The following is an 18896-nucleotide window of genomic DNA, read 5'->3' on the forward strand; positions in this document are numbered from 1 at the left end:
GGAGGTGGGGAGCAGGAGGGGTGCAGGAGGCGTGTGTGAGGGAGAGGGGGGGACCTCGTCCAGTCTTTATAGTGCTTCAGGAGAGGAAATGACATCAGGAGTGACTTCTAATTACTGACAGCTGAGTCTGATTGTACTGGGCTGTTGTCATCCATCCCGAAGTTTCGTTGTGAACTCCATTCATAATCATGAAAATGTTGACGAGTGTGGAAGGAATGGGACACATTGCAGAGGTTTATAATTAAATAAGTCTGTGCAGCAGTTTTCTAATTCTAATGTTCTCAAATACACCACGTACACATGATGGACTTCAGGTGATCGTTTCAGATCCTCACAACTACACGTACCAGTCGTGTACAAACCTACGTAAACCCCAACCTGTTATTAAACAAACCGAAGACCTCTGTGCGTTTCATTAAAAAAAAACTTGAGCCGCACCTGCAGACATCCTACAGGATCAGAGTTCCGCTCATTCTCGGTGCTTAACAGTAAGTATCCTGTAGAAATATATTTTTTTAATTTTAGGATTCCTAAAACAGACCGTCAAGATATATGTATGGTTCGTGTTGACAGCATTGTATAACGTCTGTAAGAGGCAGAACATACGAAGGTGCACATTCCAAAACACTTAGGCATATACTAGAAATTAAGAAGTGAACCCCGAAAAGTGGAAATTAAGATTTCGCATTCTGTTTATATAGCTCTTCATTGCCACCATGAGGTGATACAGCAATACTACCATTCAATACAGTATTTTTATTTTTTTGCAGCTTGCCACGCCCCCTCATTTTTCTCCTTCCGGGGTTATGTCGTGTCTCTGGCTTCTCCTTCCCGGGTCAGAGTTCAGAGTTTGCACTGAATGTTCTGTTGATGAGCTGGAGTTTGCAGATAGGAAATTCCCAGAGCAGAACTGAGAAAACAGTATTTTGTATTGCAATACAATAAGGGCTCGACAATCTAAAAACTCAACGGCGAAATCAACGAAAGCTCATTCATCAGTGGAGAAAGGTTAGTGTCACAGCAATGACTCTGCGTTTGTGAGTGATTTAATTAGTGAAGGTTTAAATTAGCTACGTCGCAATAACATTTTGTGACGTTTAATCACCAAGCCACTTAATACTATAATTAATTATGCCTGTTTATAATTATAAAGCTTTTTAATTTAATCAGCTAAATTACTGATCTCATTGCATGAAATGTCGTCACTTACTGCTAACCAATCCGAAATGTCACATGAACGCATAAACGCAGTTCTCTAAAAAGGGCGTGGTGTGGTTGACTACCTTCATACTTCAAATACAAAAGTAAGATATTGAAACAGCTGTGTGCATTTTCATAATTTTAATATTTCACCACCAGTATCGTGAACCCAAGAGAAGAGTTCAGGAGACGTGTTCGCTGTTATCTGTCGCGCAGTTTCGACACACTGCTCTGTGCTGCGGACTTCAGCCCGGGGTCTGAATCGTGAGCCTGTAGACTTGGCTCCTGAGGGGATATATGTTCAATGCCTGGAGTCGCTACCTTTCTCGCCCTGCTGGAACTGATACTTGGTTTCTATCGGTGCGAAACAGGTGCCCAGCCATTAGAAAAACAAAAGACAAACATCCACAATTTGCAGTTTCTCTTACCGTGTCGGAATATTAATACAATTTCATAGACAGCACAGACCTGTTTATGCTATAAGGCTAAAGAGGTATATTTATTTATATGCGTTAGTGTAATTAGGGCGACAGCACCTGGGATTATTGTGGATACTAACTAAGTTTTACGTCTCCATGCAAATGTGTGAAAAGGGTGACCTGTTTGAAATGAGCAGCCCCTGATGTGGTTTAATTTGAAAGCCTGCTGTTAATGCTGTTAGTGTTTGAAGCCAGCCATGGCGCTGTGGCGCGTATGTAGGGGGTGGGACTTATGATGTTACGTAGTCGGATGGGGCGGGGTCTACGCTGCTGTGCAGTCGTAGGGGCGGGGTCTGTGTTGTGTGCGGTAGTTTGTTTTCCTGAGATGAGTCCAGATGCCCAGCATTTCATGATGTTGATATTAAGAAATCTGTAATAATAACAAAAAAAAAAACTCCCAGCTTCCAAATCACCCTGCACCTCACAACTGGCAGCCCCCTGAAGCTCAGCAGCTGTGAGTCTGGCCAGAACCCTGGGTGTGAGACCTCCTGGGAAAGCTGAGGCTGCTGCTGGAAGAGGTGTTAGTGGGATCAGTAGGGGGTGCTCACCTTGCAGTCTGTGTGGGTCCTAATGCCCCAGTTAAAGACAGGGGCACTATACTGTAAACAGGCCCAGATGAGATGTAAAACAGAGGTCCTGACTTTCTGTTGTCATTAAAAATCCCAGGGAGTTTCTCGAAAACACTAGGGATGTTATTCCAATGTCCTGGCCTTAACCAATCATGGCCTCCTAATAACCCCCATCTCTGAACTGGCTACATCACTCTGCTCTCCTCCCCACTGAGAGCTGGTGTGTGGGGAGCAGACTGGTGCATCATCCAGGTGGGGCTGCACACTGGTGGTGGTGGAGGGGATCCCCATTACCTGTAAAGTGCTTTGAGTGGAGTGTCCAGAAAAGCATTATATAATTGTAAGAAATTACTATCAATATTATGAGATTTCTTCAACAAGTGAACACCCTGTTGCCCTGTTCCGTGGCCTGACAGGAGATGGCGCCGTTGCACTGCTGTGGGCCTGAGACTGATCTCCTGTGGCAGTTGTGCTCAGTGGAGCTGGGTGTGAACAAGCCCGTTACTATGCACCATCACTGTGCTCTGAGCTGTAAGCAGCAGTAATGAGCACCCTGGGCCCTGGTCTTCGCTAACGTTTTTTTAGCAACCCCAGAAAACTTGTTTCTTTCCTTTTCAAGAAGTGATATACAAAACAAGACGTGCTTTACAGCTGTGGCCCCAGCACCCTTCTTGATGGCTCCCTGTGGCAATCTGGTCTTCGCAGCACCTTGCCCCCCCCCGTTCAAGGGTTGTGACGGTGCCTCTCGTGTCCTCGCAGCGTGAGAGCCGACAGCCCGAGACGATGAGTCTGCAGTGGACGGCCGTCGCCACCTTCCTGTACGCGGAGGTCTTTGCTGTGCTGCTGCTCTGTGTGCCCTTCATCTCCCCGACCAGGTAGTAACCCCCGTCTCGGCCGCAGCAGACATCTTCCAGCAGGCCCAGCGGAAAAACACCCGAGAGCCCTTTCCTGCTGTGTGCTTGTGGACTGAAGGCAAGAGAATTGTCAGAAAGGACAGCAGCTCCCGGGCCTGTACGGTCAGAGAGCGAGCAGGACTGAAGGACGGAGGAGCAAAATTCTGGACAAGGGTGGACTTATTGTGCATAATCATTCGCTGTGAAAGCCTCTTGATGTTGTGCATCAGAATTAAGCGAGAATGTTGAGCTGCAATTGAAAGGCAGTTAGAATGGAAAACTGGTCGTGCATATTCATCTGAATTTAATGGTTGAATGTTTCCATGGTGGTTAAGGTGTTGTTCCTTGTTTGCCCCCTTGCTCATATTGTGGACTTACTCCGTGCTTTCTGTTACTATACAGCTGTGGGGACTTAAGCAGTTGCCTTTGTGACTTTGTTAGAAAGTACAACACAAAAGGGAACCTATGTGGAACTGCCCCCCTCCCTTTTCAGAACAGCTTTCAGTTTAAGAACCTGTGCATTGCTAGTGTTATGGAGCAGCTTGCTGCAGAACTCAGCTCTTCCCCTGGTGGGCCTTGTGCAGCTCTCATGTGCGTGCGTGCGTGTGTGTGTGTGAGAGAATGTGTGTGCGTGACAGTGTGTGTGGGCGCACGTGTGTGCATGCTCAGAGTTGCATGCTGCAGCCAGTTCCTTTCAGTCTTGTCTGTCTCCCTCTGGCAGATGGAATAAGATCTTCAAGTCTCGTCTGGTGAAGGCCATCACAACATACGGCAACACCTACTTTGTGGTGCTGATCCTCATTCTGGTCTTTCTGCTCATTGGTGAGTGTTGCCGACCCTAGTGGCGAGGTGGAGGTGCCGGGGCGTCCTACCCCACTTCAGGGGCTCCTTGATTGCAGTTCTGGCTGTAAAGAAGTAACTGTGGAGCAGGGCTGCTGAAGGTGTGACTCTAAAACCGGATTCTTCATTAACTGATTGTTGTCAGGATCAATTTAATAATTAATGAGCTGGTTATATGAAAGTGCATAACAAGGGTTGCAAAGCAGAGGAGGCGATTTGGCCCGTCTAGCACAATAAACAGTGGAAATCTGTGTCAGGGAGGCTGCCCCCTGTCTCTCTGATGTCTTAGGTACTGACATCACCCTTGTGTCTGCGAGTGATGTCGGGCAGATGTGTGTGAATTAGAAACCTGGAGTTCTCTCTCTGACTCCGAGCCTGACTCCGTGTCTCTGTGCCCAGATGCCGGGCGAGAGGTGAGGAAGTACAGCGTGACGGAGAAGGTGGATCTGACCAACAACCCGGTGGCTGTGGAGCACATCCATATGAAGCTATTCAGGGCCCAGAGGAACCTGTACATCGCTGGATTTGCTCTGCTGCTCTGGTTGTGAGTACCTGGTTGTGAACACGCCCCCCAGCCCTAGCCTCCTTCATGCTGAGGGCCACGCCCCCCAGCCGCCCTTATTCTCACAGAGGGCCACGCCCCCAGCCGCCCTTATTCTCACAGAGGGCCACGCCCCCAGCCACTCCCACATGCAGAGGGCCACACCCCTCAGTGTTTCTTGTGCCCTTTGACCCTATCCAGAAAAACAGAGAAAGAAAATCTGTAAATTAAGGTGATGTTTGGCTTTTGTGATCCCTGTAACGCTATCCCAAGCATGCTGGCCCACTTGATCATCCAGCTATTCAAGCCTGACTGCAGGGTGGTCAAAGAAAAACACGCTGGACAGAAAAAACATCCGTCTTGCACAGAAACCACTCAGATGAATAAAGATTTCCGGACAACAGACTGAGAACATGATAGGAAGGAGATTCAAATTACAGCTCTGTCTCTCAGGCAGCTTTATTTATAAAAATAGCTTTCGAAATTCATTTTGCCTCGACTTAGGAAAGGTGGAGCAGCTGGAGAAAGAATCCTTTAAAGTCTGTTGTGAGTCTGTTGTGAGTTTGTAGCCAGTAACTGCTGTGATCTGCGTGCGCGGCCCTGTCTTTCAAACTGCATTTGCCAGTGAGCTGCAGGGTGTTTGACCTGGAGGACTGCCCCCTACGCACCAGGCTGTCCTGTAAAATCATTTTCTCTGCCTGTTAGACAGACTACCACATGGTTGGGCAGTCGCCAGGAGTTTACAGTAACCCATGGAACTCGAGCAGTGTGAGTGAAGGGATGCAGGGATTTTTCACATCGCAAGTCCTGGTGAACATCGATATCCAGAGACTCAAGCGCTGCTGTGCTTTTAAATCAAGTCAGATCCGCATGTCATCTCCATACAGGGACCCTGTGTCACGTTCCTCTGACTAATGCTTTATTAATAGACTGCAGACCCAGTACTCGTACTCTTCCAGCCACTGCTGCTGCAGCAGCTGCTTCCACCAGCTGCGGTCCTGGACAGCTGTCCGGTTGTGAGGAGGGGCTGCTTGTGTCCAGGCGCCCAGAGCCGGGAACTATCTCATGTGGGTCTGTAAAGAGCTGCCACCACACTGCAGTCAGGGAGGCGTGTCAGGGCAGCTTAAGCAGGCATGCCCAGCATTTCCATGCAGTTCCTGGTTTGTGCCATTGGAGGCTGCAGTGTGTCTCAGTGCCCTCCTCTCCAGCTCCTGGGGAAGGCAGAATGGCTGGTCTTTTCACATTATATAGGTGATCGAGTCTCTTCGCCACTTCTCGTCGGCTTTAGTTCCCAATACCAGCAGGTTACGCAGTGCAACAACATTAACTAACATAAACTAACTGGAACTGTACAGAGAATTTGGAGGCTATTTGCTCTGATTGCAAGTGCCTTTTTTTTTAATACCTGGGTTTTAGTTGTGTATAAATGCGAACTGATGGCTTGGGCCGGACTTAGAAACCAGTAGCTTCTCGATTTAAAAAGTAAACCGTCTGCCTGACGCTACTCTGTGTTCCAACACGAAGACGTGGCTCTTCTGCGAATTATTTGTGCAACTGGATCCCTGGCTAAGTATTTGGCAGCCCTGCTCGCTGGCACAGTGAGCTGTAAGAGAGAAGAACACGCAGAAGGTGCGATTTCCTAGAAGGGCTCCACACTCTCTGGGAAGCACAGCACCCTATCCATCACCTTCCCCAGCCGGATCGCAGGGAAACAGCTGGGAAAATGAGCTTTCCTGCCGTGTTCGGCTGTCATGGCGGCCATATTCCCCTCTTGTCAAGGGACAGCGTGCTGTCCCCGTCTTGTTACCTTGCAGCAGAACACGAGGAGTATCGAAAGGAGAGCAGTGTTTTCCTCGTTGCTTTATAGTGTTACCCTGCAGTACTGGCAGAGCTTCTTCTCAGTGTGCACTAGCATACTGCTGCCTCTCATTATACCACACTTTTTTGCAGTTTATCAATCCATGCTCTGCATCCGCAGTTTATGCTTAGGACCCCTTGGACGGTGTCCTATAAGTTCATTGGCTCCTCTGCTTCCACACACTGTGTCGCTTTTTTAGGTTTGACCCAGTTTCGTTTCGGAAGGGTTCACAACCAACCCCCGTTGCAGTTAGTACAGTTTTTTTTGGGGGGGGGTAAGGAACTGATTTGTTACAGCTTTTGAAAAGACAAGGAAAGGCGTACCCACACGAACAGTTTGGGTGGTGGACGAGACCGCACACGGGTGGCACGGGGGTCCTCGCAGCGCTGGGGCCCTGGACTTGGGGTGCTGTGTGGGTGGAGTTTGCATGTTCTCTCCATGTTCGCGTGGGTTTCCTCCCATAGTCCAAAGACATGCTGGGGGGTTAATTAGCTTCTCAGAAACCTGGCCCTGGGGAGAGTGTCTGTGTATGTCCTGCGACGGACTGGCGTCCTGTCGAGGGTGTATCCTGCCTCCGGCTCCCCAGCAGCAAATGAATTAAATAGAGCGGTTTGAAAATGGGTGGAGAAGACCTCGTCCAAGTCCGGCATGACGCTTGCTCAGCCGGCCGACCTGTCGCTTCCGGCTTCGCGGGCTGATGCAGCGTCTCTCTCTTGGTCTCTCCCCCGTCAGCTTGCTGAGGCGCCTGGTCGTGCTGCTGTCTCAGCAGGCCACCATGACGGCCTCCAACGAGGCCTTCAGGAAGCAGGCGGAAGGGGCCAGCGACGCCGCCAAGAAATACATGGAGGAGAACGAGAAGCTGCAAGAGGTGAGTCCTGCTGGGAGACAGGAGGGGCCCCGTCTCCAGGTTCTGAGCTGGTTCTGAGCTGGAGGGGTCGTGGGTTCAAATCCTACATGGGGACACAGCCAGGTGCTTTACCCAGAATGCCATTAGCAATCCCAGCTGCATAGATGGGCTCCATAATGTTGTAAGAATTTGTAAATTTAAGAATTAAATTTGTAATGACAGTAATAGGTTTGTTCCATGTTGAAAAGAGAAGAGAGAAAACACAACATTTTGGCTGTGAAGCCTCCTTCAGGTGTTCTCCTTGTTCGTGGTCTGAACTCGCGGCTGGAACGTTGCTGCGCTAGTGTTTCCAGAGCGAGGCCGCCTGCTGCCGTCTTGAGTTGCAGACCCAGATTCGTGGAGACGCGGATTCTCTCGACTGTGACCGTGCTCGTGCCGAGACGACCAGAGGATCGAGTGGGGGGGGGTGGCCAGGAGGGGGCGAGAGTCCAGGGAAGCGGCTGGGCTGCTCTGGGCTGCAGGCCCTGGGGCTGCAGAGGCTGGTGTCACTCTGCTTCTGGGTCCGTAGCTTAAACAGTGAGGAAGCTGAAACAACCAAATCCAGGCCCTTCAGCCAGAGCCCGGGGGAAGCAGGCAAGTGGCCCCTGTAGTTTCGTGAGAACATCGTCGGAGCATCGACAGGATCCAGAGAGAAGGACATGTGACAGCGGAGGGGTGGATCTACAGTCTGCCCAGGGCCATGTGTCTCTCTTCAGCAGCGCTGGGGGTCATGTCCTAAGTATTGATCCGGTGCTCAGGCTAAGCAAGGCTATCGATCTGCAGCAATTGAAGTAGCTCTGATGTGCGGAGGTGAGCCGAGCCAGTCGGCGTGCACTCTCCATTTATTCATTTTCTTTAAAGTCTACAGCCTTTGTGTTTATAGCTGCAAAATTGAAATCTAGCCTGCAGTGTTTTCCATGCAAACTTTTAAAGAGTGTCTTCCCCACATGCGGTCTAATGGATTGTGCTTTAAAAATAGGTTAGATTTTGTTTTTTTTACTATCATGTCTTAAAGGAATTGACGAAAAGCCAGTTGGCCTACATAACATGTTCCATCTCCTAGGAAGAAAACTTTTCCTGTTTGAATTTGTTCTCGGATATAGACTAACCTACCATTCTTCCAGCACCTACTGTATATAGAACTAGGGTGGCTCTACAGGTCTCTCATAAATCACTGCTTTCTGAACACTTGGAAACAGCCTTGTTTTGAGCACTTGAGCAGGTGACCCACTCCATTTAGCTGCTTAGGGGTCATGTGAAATTAAAATACCAGCAGTCTGGAAATGCCATGAACCCCAGTTGTCCATTATTGACTTAACTGAACTGATTGACATAACGGATCGAAAGTCACTTGTGCCAGACCTTTGAAAGTGATGAGTGTCAAGGGCAGGCTTGCTGGATCACTGTGGCTTTCCAGGACCAGGGCTCCCATCTTGACGATCACGCTGATCTTCTTGAGCCAAGGGGAGCAGTCTGCTCACATGCTGTTCTCCAAAGCAATGTTTTCGCATAGCTATCTACTCGTGCTTGCCTTGAAACCCAACAACAACACCAGCAGTGTTGATGTTTTAGAGGCTTGGAATTGAAAGTCCTTATTTTTGTAGCCGTCCTCTGGACAGCAGGCCTTCAGCTCCAGAGCATCTCAAGTGACTTCCTGGTAATGTCACACAGTGGCCAGAGGCCTGATGGGAATGTGTCACCTGGTCTCTGCAGCCTCTTTACTGGGCTCAAGCAGGGGTGTCTGATTCCTGGGGCTGCGTCCCAGCCAAGCTGTAACACAGCGACAATGACCTTTGTGCTTATTCCAGTAAATGGGCCAGGCCGGACTCGGCCAGAGAGTACTTAATTCCTCTTTGCAATGCCGAGCCTCACCTTGCAGAAATCGAACCAGTGTCTTGTCTGAGGGACATGGTCTGGTCATGAAGAGAAGCAGCGGCAGAATCTGCACAGAAGACAGGGTGCTTTGTGATATGAGACCATCCAATCCCACATTGGAGGCTTTCTACAAGGAAGATACGAGCTGATACTTAGAAATCATGACCTTATCGGGAAAGATCAGGCAGTTGAGTACTGCAGGCTTGGTGATCGCTCCATGCAGACACCCTTTCCTAGTGATTATTCATGCATAACAGATGCATGAATGGCGTATTATCTCGTGGCGGGAGCTGAGGAGCAGCTGTTCAAGCAGCTGTCTGTCCGAGTGCCTGCAGTGCGGTGCGATTCCCCACTGACACTCGCCAGCAGTGGACCCTGGCCTCTTGCTGCTGTGTCAGGAGGGCGGGATGGACACGGGTCACTCCCCACGCGTGTGTCTCCGCAGGCTCTGAGGGAGGCCGGGATCGCCCTCCCGCAGGCGGGGAAGAAGGAGGGCGCCAGCGTGCAGGAGGAGAACAAGAAGCTGAAGGGGGAGGTGGACCACCTGAAGGACGAGCTGGACGCCACCAAGAAAGGTCAGATGCCCTCCCCCTGTCGGGCCTGCGGGCTCTCGTGAATTACAGGGACACCCAAGTCCACTCTTTCCTAATCGCCCCCAGTTAGAGTCCACCCAGAGCAGGCCTGAGAAGTTCAGTCTCGGATTGTCATCCAAGACAAGCGTGCAGGCCTGGAATACCGTTTTATGTACCTTTTCAGCTGAACATTATTTTTGTTTGAATGGCAAAACAACAGCGAGCATGCAAAACAAACGGTTAAACCAGTCTGATCGCCCTGGTGTTGTGCCTTAAACGCAGGGGAATCGGAGCCGCGAAGGGTCGCGTGAGGCTGGAGCAGGCTCTTGGGTCGGGGGCACGCCGTGCGCTCGCGACGATGGGGATGCCCAGCCTCTGTGGCCTCTGACAGCCGGGGGGTCGGGGTTGGGTGGGTGAGTGGGAGGCGTCGGCACACGCCCATGAGGATCGGACGGGAAGATCGTGCAGAGGGCCGTCCGGAATCGGGTGGGCCCGACGACAATAGTTGGAGATTCCAGGTTTGCGATTCCTCATTGTCCCGGGCGTTGGCGAGGAATGCATGAGGAGGGGGGAGTCTGCACCGCCTCGTTCGCCTTGGGCAGGGGGTCTAGGGGGCTGTCGGGGTGCGCTGACCCGGAGAGACGCGGTTGGCGCTACCGGACTGGGAGTTGGCGGGGGGGGGGGGGGGGGGGGTCGCATGAGAAAGCGAAACCTCTCGCCCGCCCTCCGTGCATTGCGTCTGTGTAACATTGCCCCCCCCACCTGTGTTTGTGTGTGCCCTCCCAGCCCTGCAGAAGTCGGAGAGTGACGTCAAGGCCATGAAGAAACAGGCTGAGAATCTGACCAAGGAGTACGACCGCTTGCTGGAGGAGCACGGGAAGCTGCAGGTGAGCGCAAGGCCGGCAGTGGTCTCCTGCCCTGCTGCGGTCCTGGGCTCTGCGTGGCCAGCGGCTCGTCACTGCCAGTAACACCAGACTGGGGAGCTGGGTGACAGCAGGCCCAGGGTCCGAATTATTTCTCAGATCAGCGTGTCTCAGGTGAAAATAACCACTGTTTTTACAATAAGACGTAACTATCACACAGCCTCCTGGGAAGAACACAGTAATCAAGTGACAGAATGGGAGAAACATTGGATCAGGACTGAAATACAGACTAAGTGCAGTAGGAATGTGTGGGGTTTTATAAGGGATGCAGTGCTGATCGAGGGTTAAGGCATGCTTCGTCAGTAGCGTTTTGTTTGATAGGACTTGGGTGTTGTCATACTTTGCGTTGCTCAGCAGAGGACCACTATACAGTGAGCAGCAAAGACATCTAGGTGTGTGAGCAGCACTACAGACACGAGGGTCTGTACACTGGAAGAGGTATGAGGGAGGGCTGGCGTATGCCTGTGTGGCAGAGTGTATGTCAAAGCACATTGACACATGCCCTACAAATACGGACAGCGATGACTAGCTCATCTCTTTTCTTTAGGTGTCTTAAGCTCGTTCGTCATAGTTTATCGCACAGCGTCTTTTAGCCTGTGTTACTGGAATCACACGCACGCCATACACGGAGGGGTCTGCTTCTCGTCCAAGCGGGAGGCTGTGGGCTTGCTGGTCTGTGGTTGGTTTTATGTGAAAAGAATTCCCAGCATTCACTCCTCTACCGTTGCTGGAATCCAGGGGATCTGTTTCAGATGAAACTGCTCCGATGTCAAAATTTATTATCGTGTCTGCAAACGTGCCAGCTCAGTTCATGGGAATTTTTTTTCCGGTGTGTAAAAAAAGTCACGGATTGCGCTGACGCTGCGTTCCCAGTAGGAGGCTTCTGATTTTCGGAGGAATGGAGCGGCCTGCCTCTCCGCACTGCTGGAGGTGGCTACCGCAGACCTGCCGCACCTCCTGTGCTCCTCTTGTGATTTCTTCTGTTCAGCACAAAAATTATTATAAGGACAGGTCCTATCTACTGTAATAACTGAATGAACAGGAAGTAAAAAAACACGCACACCTAGCGGCAAATGAGACGTAGGTAGTTCAGTGCAGATCTTGGAGCTCCGGCCCTTAGTGATTTATAGAAAATCATTCAATTTTGAGCTCCGGTCGCGGCCGAGGACGTTTGTGTCAGATGCCTGGATTTGGTTTGGTTTGAGAAGCCGGATCTCGGGGCTCCTGAGCTCAGAATGCTCCTTTCTGCGTTTCTGTTGCGGTGCTGTAGTTCGGGCCGGTCCGAGACGGGGCGCCCCGCCTCTCGGGCCTGCGTCTCAGCGGTAAGGGTGTGGCTGCCCCCTCCCAGCTGATGTCCTGTCTTTAATTCCCCCCCCCCCAGGCGCAGGTGGACAGCCCCCACGAGAAGAAGGACAACTGAGGGGCGAGAGGGGCGCCGGTTTCATTCGCCGGCTTACCCCCCCATCCCCCCGCCCCCCCGCACCGCCCCCCTCCTCCTCCCGCCCACACCGCCGCTGCTCCTGCTGCCTGCCTGCCTGCCTGCCTGGGGATCCCCGGCCCCCGTGGCTGGAGCGCAGTGCCCAGCGTGGCGGGGCGCGGATGGAGGAGGCGGCCGGTCTCCACAGAGTGCAAAACCAGACCGTTCCCGTTGCTGAACCGAAGAGGGAGGAGAAGGAAGGCCTCCTCTAAAGCTGGGGTCCCTTTGCCAGAGCCGCTGCCCGCTGTCGCCTGCTGTCTGTCGCGTCCAGAGGGGGCTGGTGTGCACTGTTGGCTCAAGCGAGTCGGGGATCTGGGGTTGTGTCTGGAAGTACTGTGGCCCTCGGCCCTGGCGGTAGCTAGTTTCCTTTCCCACGCTGGTGTTCACGTCTCACTAGCAAAACGATAAATTAACCCGCCGTACTAGACCGCGGAGCTTTTCAGGCTGCACAGGTAAACGGCGCGGCTGTGCTTCTCTGGTGTTCTTGCTGTCGCACTGTCGTCTTAGCAGGAAAAGAAAGCTGCAGCCATTTTTAGTAGCAGCCAGTGGTGCCGTTGGGGGATTTTTCTTCCCTGGTTAACTGGGAAGCGGTTATTTCGAGAGAGACGGCCAGTCCCCAGTCAGCACGGCTATGTCAGGTCAGACTGGGAGCGGTTGGCTTCTGGACCTGTGGCCTCTCCACATGCCCAGTAATTCTTGCTGAACAGTGCTTCTTTTTTTTTGGACAAACTGATAAGTTGATTCACATGATGCAAAAATCTGCTCGTCTGGTTCTTCGGTCCGGTTTGCTGCAGTTACTCGGGAGGTCTGGGAAGCTGCAGAGTACCGTGACGGGGGGTCGGTCTGATTTCCGTTCCTGATCCCTTTGCTGTGGTCGGCTCGCTGCGGCCGTGCTTTGCGGAAGTGCTCCTGACGCCTGCCAGCGCTACGGGACAGGAGCTCCAGACAGTCCTGCTGCGCTCTCCCCAGCGTGCGGTTCGGACGAGTAGCCCCGATCCTCCCTTCCCTCCCGGTTCTCTGGTCCCTGCGCTTTCTCCTCAGTGAGGCTTCGAGGTGGCCCGTGCCGGTTGCCGCGGCCTGGCTTATCGTAAAAAAAAAAAGTCCAAGCAGATAGAGGCCGCCGCTCTGAAGCGTGGGAGTGTTTGACGCTGATGCTCGCCTGCGAGCGGCAGAGCGGTGCGTAGATCCCGTCCCCCAGACACGCCACCCCTGCCTGCCCCTGCAGAGAGACCGAGGAGCAGCACCAGGCTTCCTGGTCCACCCCCAGTTTACTTCTTGCACTGTCTCTTGTCATTCTTTTGTCCAAGGGGCTGTTTTTGTGTATCAGTTATGGCTGTAGGAGTTTCTTTTTCGTTCTTCGGTGCCTCAAGTGAATCTTTTGTCCTGTTTCTCTGCCGATTCAGTCGAGATCCCCCTCCCTCCGCAGGCCAGCTGCTGGCTTGCATGACAGCCTGCTGAGGTGATTCAAGATTCAAACAGCGTCAGGAAGGCTTTCCATCAGGTCGCTCAAACTGTCTTTTTTTCTGCTGCATGTCGTAGATGACGTTGCATGGCTCGTAGGTTGATTCTTCTGCTGTGTCTCACTTTCAGGACTTCAGATGCAAAGTGTTGCAATTCCTCCTCCATTTGTGGGGACAGGAGAGGTCAGAAGGGCAGAGTGGGCACAGGCAGACTTGCTCCAGATACAGATAGGTCTGGATTTGAAATATCTTATCCTGCATAATTGAATCCAGTGCCACTCTGGCGCAGCTTCGAAATGAATTCACTTGTGCACTGCGGCACACTCAATACTGCCCCTCCTGCGGCCTTGGATATTAGGATTAACAGAGCGAGACCACGCCGCAGGCGCCAGCACAGTGCGCCTAACGTCAGTGCTGTGATCTGTGGAGGTTTCATTCCCATGCACTTGAGGATGTGAGAAGAAGCACTTACAATGCATTGACGTATCATTAAATGTGGACGGGTATAAATTTCCCGGGAATGTACCCGTGTTTCTGATGAAAAATGAAGTTCCAGAAATGTTAAACGTGTGGGCTTGGTTACAACATGGACCAAAGGAGAGGCTTTTTAGGTCAGTCCATCCAGCTGCAAGAGCAGTAACACTGAACGCAGCATAAACTTGGATGAAGAGCTGCATGGTGGGCAGGGTGCTCGGGCTGAAGCTTGTTGAGAAGTCACGATGCAGCATAATTGGTGGTTTGTTACAGAGGTATTGAGGAGAAGCCTTGAATTTGCAAGCAGAAGCTCGTTTCTGAACCCAGGCGCAGGCTGTCCCAGGGTGCCAGTTTCCACCATCCTGTAGGAGGCCCAGGGCTGCCTGCAGCCACATGCAGGCCCACACAGACCGGGTCAGCAGCTCTGCATCCGTTGCCCCCGACTGAGAAGAACGTGCCAACACTCGCTCCATCCCAGCAGGAGGGGCAGGGCAGTCCGGTGAGCATCCTCCCGGTCTGTCGGGGGCAAGTGGCGGCCCAACTGCCCAACTGTGTGCCCTGTTCTGGGGGGGTTCTTTGTGCTGCCCCCTGCCCAGGGGGCTGGATGGATTGGTGGTGAGGTTCATAGCACAGTCGCCCAGAAGGGTCGTGAGGAGGATCGGTGTCTTCCTGGCTGTTTGGAGGGTTTCAGAGTTCATCCAGCAGTGCTCAGCAGAGTGAGCTAAAAAACCTCTTCTGGCTCTGATTATTCCTATTTCTGCCCCTTGATGCTAAGAAGGGCTTCATTTGTGTTCTTTCCATTCCATTTGTTCAAAAATACGAGTAAAACACGAATTTTTGGATCCTTCTTGTTGAAGAACCAAGAATGGCCCCAGATTTTGGAATGGTGGCTGGTTTGTTTTTGTTAGCGTGGTGGTCTGGCTTCTGGCGGAGATGTGGCTCAGATCCTTCAGCCCGCCCACGCCGCTGTGGGGCTGCGCTCTGAGCTCGGACCCTTCCTGGACCGCGCCGGACACCACTGAGCTTTGTGGGATCTCTCCCGTGTTCCTGGTGACCGATGGAACCTGCTGAATGTACTTTGTCCTCCTCTGAGGCTGTTCTTTCATCTCTTTTTTTTTTACTCAAAGAGCATCGCACTGTTGTTCTCGCAGTTGGCATCGAGGTTGAAGGAAGATTCAAAGGTTTCTGATTTATTCCCTCCACTTTTTATTTTTACTTTTTATTTCAGGCATTTTGTCAGCTTTGTCGGTTGCTGTAACGTTCTGTGAAAATGTTCGAAGCGAGGTGTTATAATAAATTGGGTGACATAATAGCAGCCTTTCGATCTCGTGTGTTTCTGGCTATGTCTGGTTTGGCCCTTTTTTTGGAGTGTTTCAGAATTCAACCAGAAGTGCTCATCAGTGTTAAACTGGAAAAAAAAACAAAACTTCTGGCTGGTAATGAGTTTAGAATTGGGGGTTCAGTTCCTCTTGGGCTGCAAGGTTTGCCCTTCTCAAAATCTTGGGTATTGGACTGTTATTCATGTGTAACTGAGCAGGTAATGATGAAATTTACTGTGCGTAAGACATCCTTGTAGAATTTGGGGGTCAGAAAATTCTGAACTTGAGCTTTAAAGCAGATGTGAGTTTTAAATGGGCGATAGGACAGTCTGTCTGGTAGAGAGGAGGTACAGGACGGGTCTCAGAAATGTCAATTCTGGGGTGTCCTGCTCTCCTCCTCGCTCGATGCTGTTGGTGCTAGTGACCCTCTGTGCCCCTTCCATGTGCTCTGTTATGTCACTTGACTCTGACGAAAGACAGTCGAACAACTGGGTTTTTTGTTTGTGGAGGCAGGGAGCAAGTACAGAGCTGAGCCCAGCTGTTGCCGCTCGATACAGTACAGGTCTGAACGCCGAGCCGGACAGAAATAGGCTGCAGCCACTCCGAGGCCACGTGCTAAAGATAGCTGCCAAACATGAGCACGCCAGAGCCCGGGCTTAATAAGGCCGGCGCACGACCCCAGCACGCGGCGCACTCGTCACGGACCAGTCGCACCCGGGCCATGCGCCACTTCCCGGGCCTGCTGGGGTGGAAGGAGGGGGGGGTGCTGTTGGGGTATTGCAGCAAAGACCCAAATCATTTACTTTTAGGTATTTTTGAAGCGTTATGCCTTTAGCATAATAAACCATCTGAAATAGTCATCCCATCTGTCAGAAAGCTACTCTCGTAGCTTTTTGTGCCAGTGTTAAAATAGACTCAGTGTTTTTTGAACGCAACTGTAGAAATCTTCAGTTGTGAGCTCAGGCAGTGCAATCACTGTACAAGCATTAAAAAGCTGTGCGTTATTGAACGGTGCTGGGTGTTGCAGCACTGAGCCTGTAAGCCATCAGTCAAGTGTGGTGCAGTTGATGAGCGAGTCTGATTGCTGACAGACTGCAACCTGTGACCTGTGACCTGTGGCCTGTGACCTCAGCCAAAAGAGTAGGACTGTGCTGACATGTTATAAATTCAGAGGTCACCTGGAGTAAAAATGACACATTCTCTATGTGCAGTATATATAATGTATACGTAAAAAAAAAGTGGCACGCAAGCAAATGAGGAATTAGCGTTGAATTGCGCAGATTTCGTAAGTGAGGGTTAGATGTCAGCAAAAAGGCAAAGAAAATTTTAAAAAATAAAATGTTGGTTGCCTAAGTATTCCAACCTTAATTAAATTCAGGTGCCCAGCATTACTTTGATAAGTAATTTTTAACCCAGGACCCAAGATTTGATCAGAAACACAACAATAATAATAGTCCTGTACACCATCTATTATCAGACACTGGTAAGTGAAAGGGTTTTGACAAATTGATTGGGACATCCAGTCCATCACGGGGCACGCGCAGCCATAAGCACACAAGGATAACCTACAGACACGTCTTAACCCAGCTAGCATATCTTTGTAAGGTGGGAGGAAGCCGCACCACCTGGGGACAAGAGACCGGGGGGAAAACATGCAGACTCCTCCCAGAAGGTGTCCCAGTCCAGAATCAAACCTAGGACCCAACATGTATGAGGTAACAGAGCTAACTCTCAAACCTATGGAGGCATCATTAACCACAGAAACAATAATAAGATACAGACGTAACTGAATTTTCATTGTTAAAAAAAAGTCAGGTGAAGTAGAATAAGCAATTCTGCCTCCTCTAAAGCGTCTGATAATATAGTACAAGATGCCTGTGCAGCTACCCTCTGGCTGTGTGAGTTGTTAGCCAGCATTGGGAAGGGACTGGGCGGAAACGGAAAGAAAGCCAAGGAGACAGCTGTCAGAGTTAGTTCTCTTTATTGCCATGTTGTTACTCTTGTTTGGGCGAGTGGAGTTCTGCACACAGTCACAGTGGTCAAAGCATGAAGCCCTTTGTACATTGTGAAGGATGATACCAATGGAACACCATTGTTGCCGTTGTCACCATTACTGTCATTACAGTTTATTACTACTCTTACGATCATGAATGGAAGACTAGAAGTTAGGTTTCACAGGTGGAACACGTTATTCAAGCACAAAGATGGAACATCACACGGGTTTATTAGATCACCAAAAACTTTATAACCCTCATTTATTCACAGTATCCTCATCCGAGGTGCATGAGCACTGGGTATTCTTCCACTATAATGCCTCAATTTTTAACACTATTCACCTCGCACTTTGAAATCACTTGGATTAAACAGAGTCTGTTTGCATGGCATTATTTGACTGCAAAGAAATATACAGTATATAATGGTGGATTTAAATTTCATGGTTGCCATATTTCACATCCATTTTAAGTCTCATTTTATTACGGCTTTCTATTCGGAGGCTTTTAGCACAAATCTATACGGTGCTCAGCCTGCCTGCACAAGTGATAGTGCTGGTAGTTTGACGGGTTTAAAACCGCCTCTCCCTGGATCTGGCTGCTGCTTCTTCACAGCTGCACACATGTAAAATTCAGTTTACATCACTTGCTATAAAGATCAATGGTTTTAAAGCCCCTCTTGAGTCTCGTTATAATATTTGTGCATTGTTGCCCAGTTTGTGTCGGAAAGACGAGCTGTCATTGCTAGCTGGTTAAATTTTCCATATGTTACATTGCATAGTTTATTGCGAACTGCATCCTAAGATCCTGCAGTCATGGACAATTTCACTTAGGAAATCTTGCAAATTCTGTGGTCGGAGACTGAATGGGATGCATTAAAAACATGCTGTTTCTATTTTCTGAAAACATCAACACCTCCCAAGAAGGCAACATAAAATGCCAACTAGACAAACACAAGCTCATGTGAACACACACGCACTTCTTTCACGGACAGAAGCGTTGCACACCCCAAGCACCAAGTCTCAGCCTGTGAACCTCACCTTATTATTGGCCTTCCAGACCTCAGTCTGCACTATAAATGAGAAATTCTATTTACTTTGCACCACCAATCCTTGGAGCAAAGGATACCATCTGAAATAGGATTACAAAAATAGTGAACTAGCACATGGTTTAAGTAATGTATATTGGTTTTGCTTTAAATATAATTTAGATCTTTAATATGATTTTATGAAACTTGCTGACCAATCCAGGCTCTTAAAAGCCTAGAGCTCTGTCCATACCCATGCAATTTGTCTCGCAACCATACCACGCAAGTTCATTTCTTGAGACTGGGTTGTTCACTCCTAAGCTTGCGTGTTTAAAAAAATACATTTTAATTTTCAGCTACAGCTGCCTTCTTGCTTTGGTCTGTCACTTTTCGGCTCTGTGAATCTGCATATAGACGAAGAGCTGGCTGCTGCAGATTAATTATCCGTAGTTTTCGGAAAAACATGGCTGAGGAGCCAAGTCACCGAAAAGCTACACCCGGGCGGTAAACTG

The 18896-nt window shown here is 50.2% G+C and overlaps 1 protein-coding gene across 2 annotated transcripts; it reads left to right on the forward strand.

Moving 5' to 3' along the window:
* Positions 1-824: 824 nt before the first annotated feature.
* Positions 825-15357, forward strand: bcap31 (B cell receptor associated protein 31). Of its 2 annotated transcripts, none has more exons than XM_088931480.1 (8): positions 825-1008; positions 3008-3123; positions 3863-3963; positions 4381-4525; positions 7113-7248; positions 9587-9716; positions 10500-10600; positions 12018-15357. In XM_088931480.1, the coding sequence occupies exons 2-8, from the start codon at positions 3032-3034 to the stop codon at positions 12054-12056; spliced, it is 744 nt and encodes a 247-aa protein (XP_088787606.1). In that variant the 5' UTR covers positions 825-1008; positions 3008-3031; the 3' UTR covers positions 12057-15357. The 2 variants fall into 2 exon arrangements, with proteins under 2 accessions (XP_088787606.1, XP_088787607.1); XM_088931481.1 differs by having other exon boundaries at positions 853-1008; positions 2954-3123.
* The last annotated feature ends 3539 nt before the right edge of the window (positions 15358-18896 follow it).

The sequence above is a fragment of the Atractosteus spatula genome, chromosome 2, assembly GCF_055471065.1.
Source record: "Atractosteus spatula isolate fAtrSpa1 chromosome 2, fAtrSpa1.hap1, whole genome shotgun sequence".
NCBI classification, from domain to species: domain Eukaryota; kingdom Metazoa; phylum Chordata; class Actinopteri; order Semionotiformes; family Lepisosteidae; genus Atractosteus; species Atractosteus spatula.

Bases quoted from the DNA above. Each gene is read 5' to 3' on its own strand.
- bcap31 (XM_088931480.1), top strand. From the start codon at position 3,032: ATGAGTCTGCAGTGGACGGCCGTCGCCACCTTCCTGTACGCGGAGGTC. The intron at 7,249-9,586 runs GTGAGTCCTGCT...GTGTCTCCGCAG, and splicing joins AGAACGAGAAGCTGCAAGAG to GCTCTGAGGGAGGCCGGGAT. The intron at 10,601-12,017 runs GTGAGCGCAAGG...CCCCCCCCCCAG, and splicing joins AGGAGCACGGGAAGCTGCAG to GCGCAGGTGGACAGCCCCCA.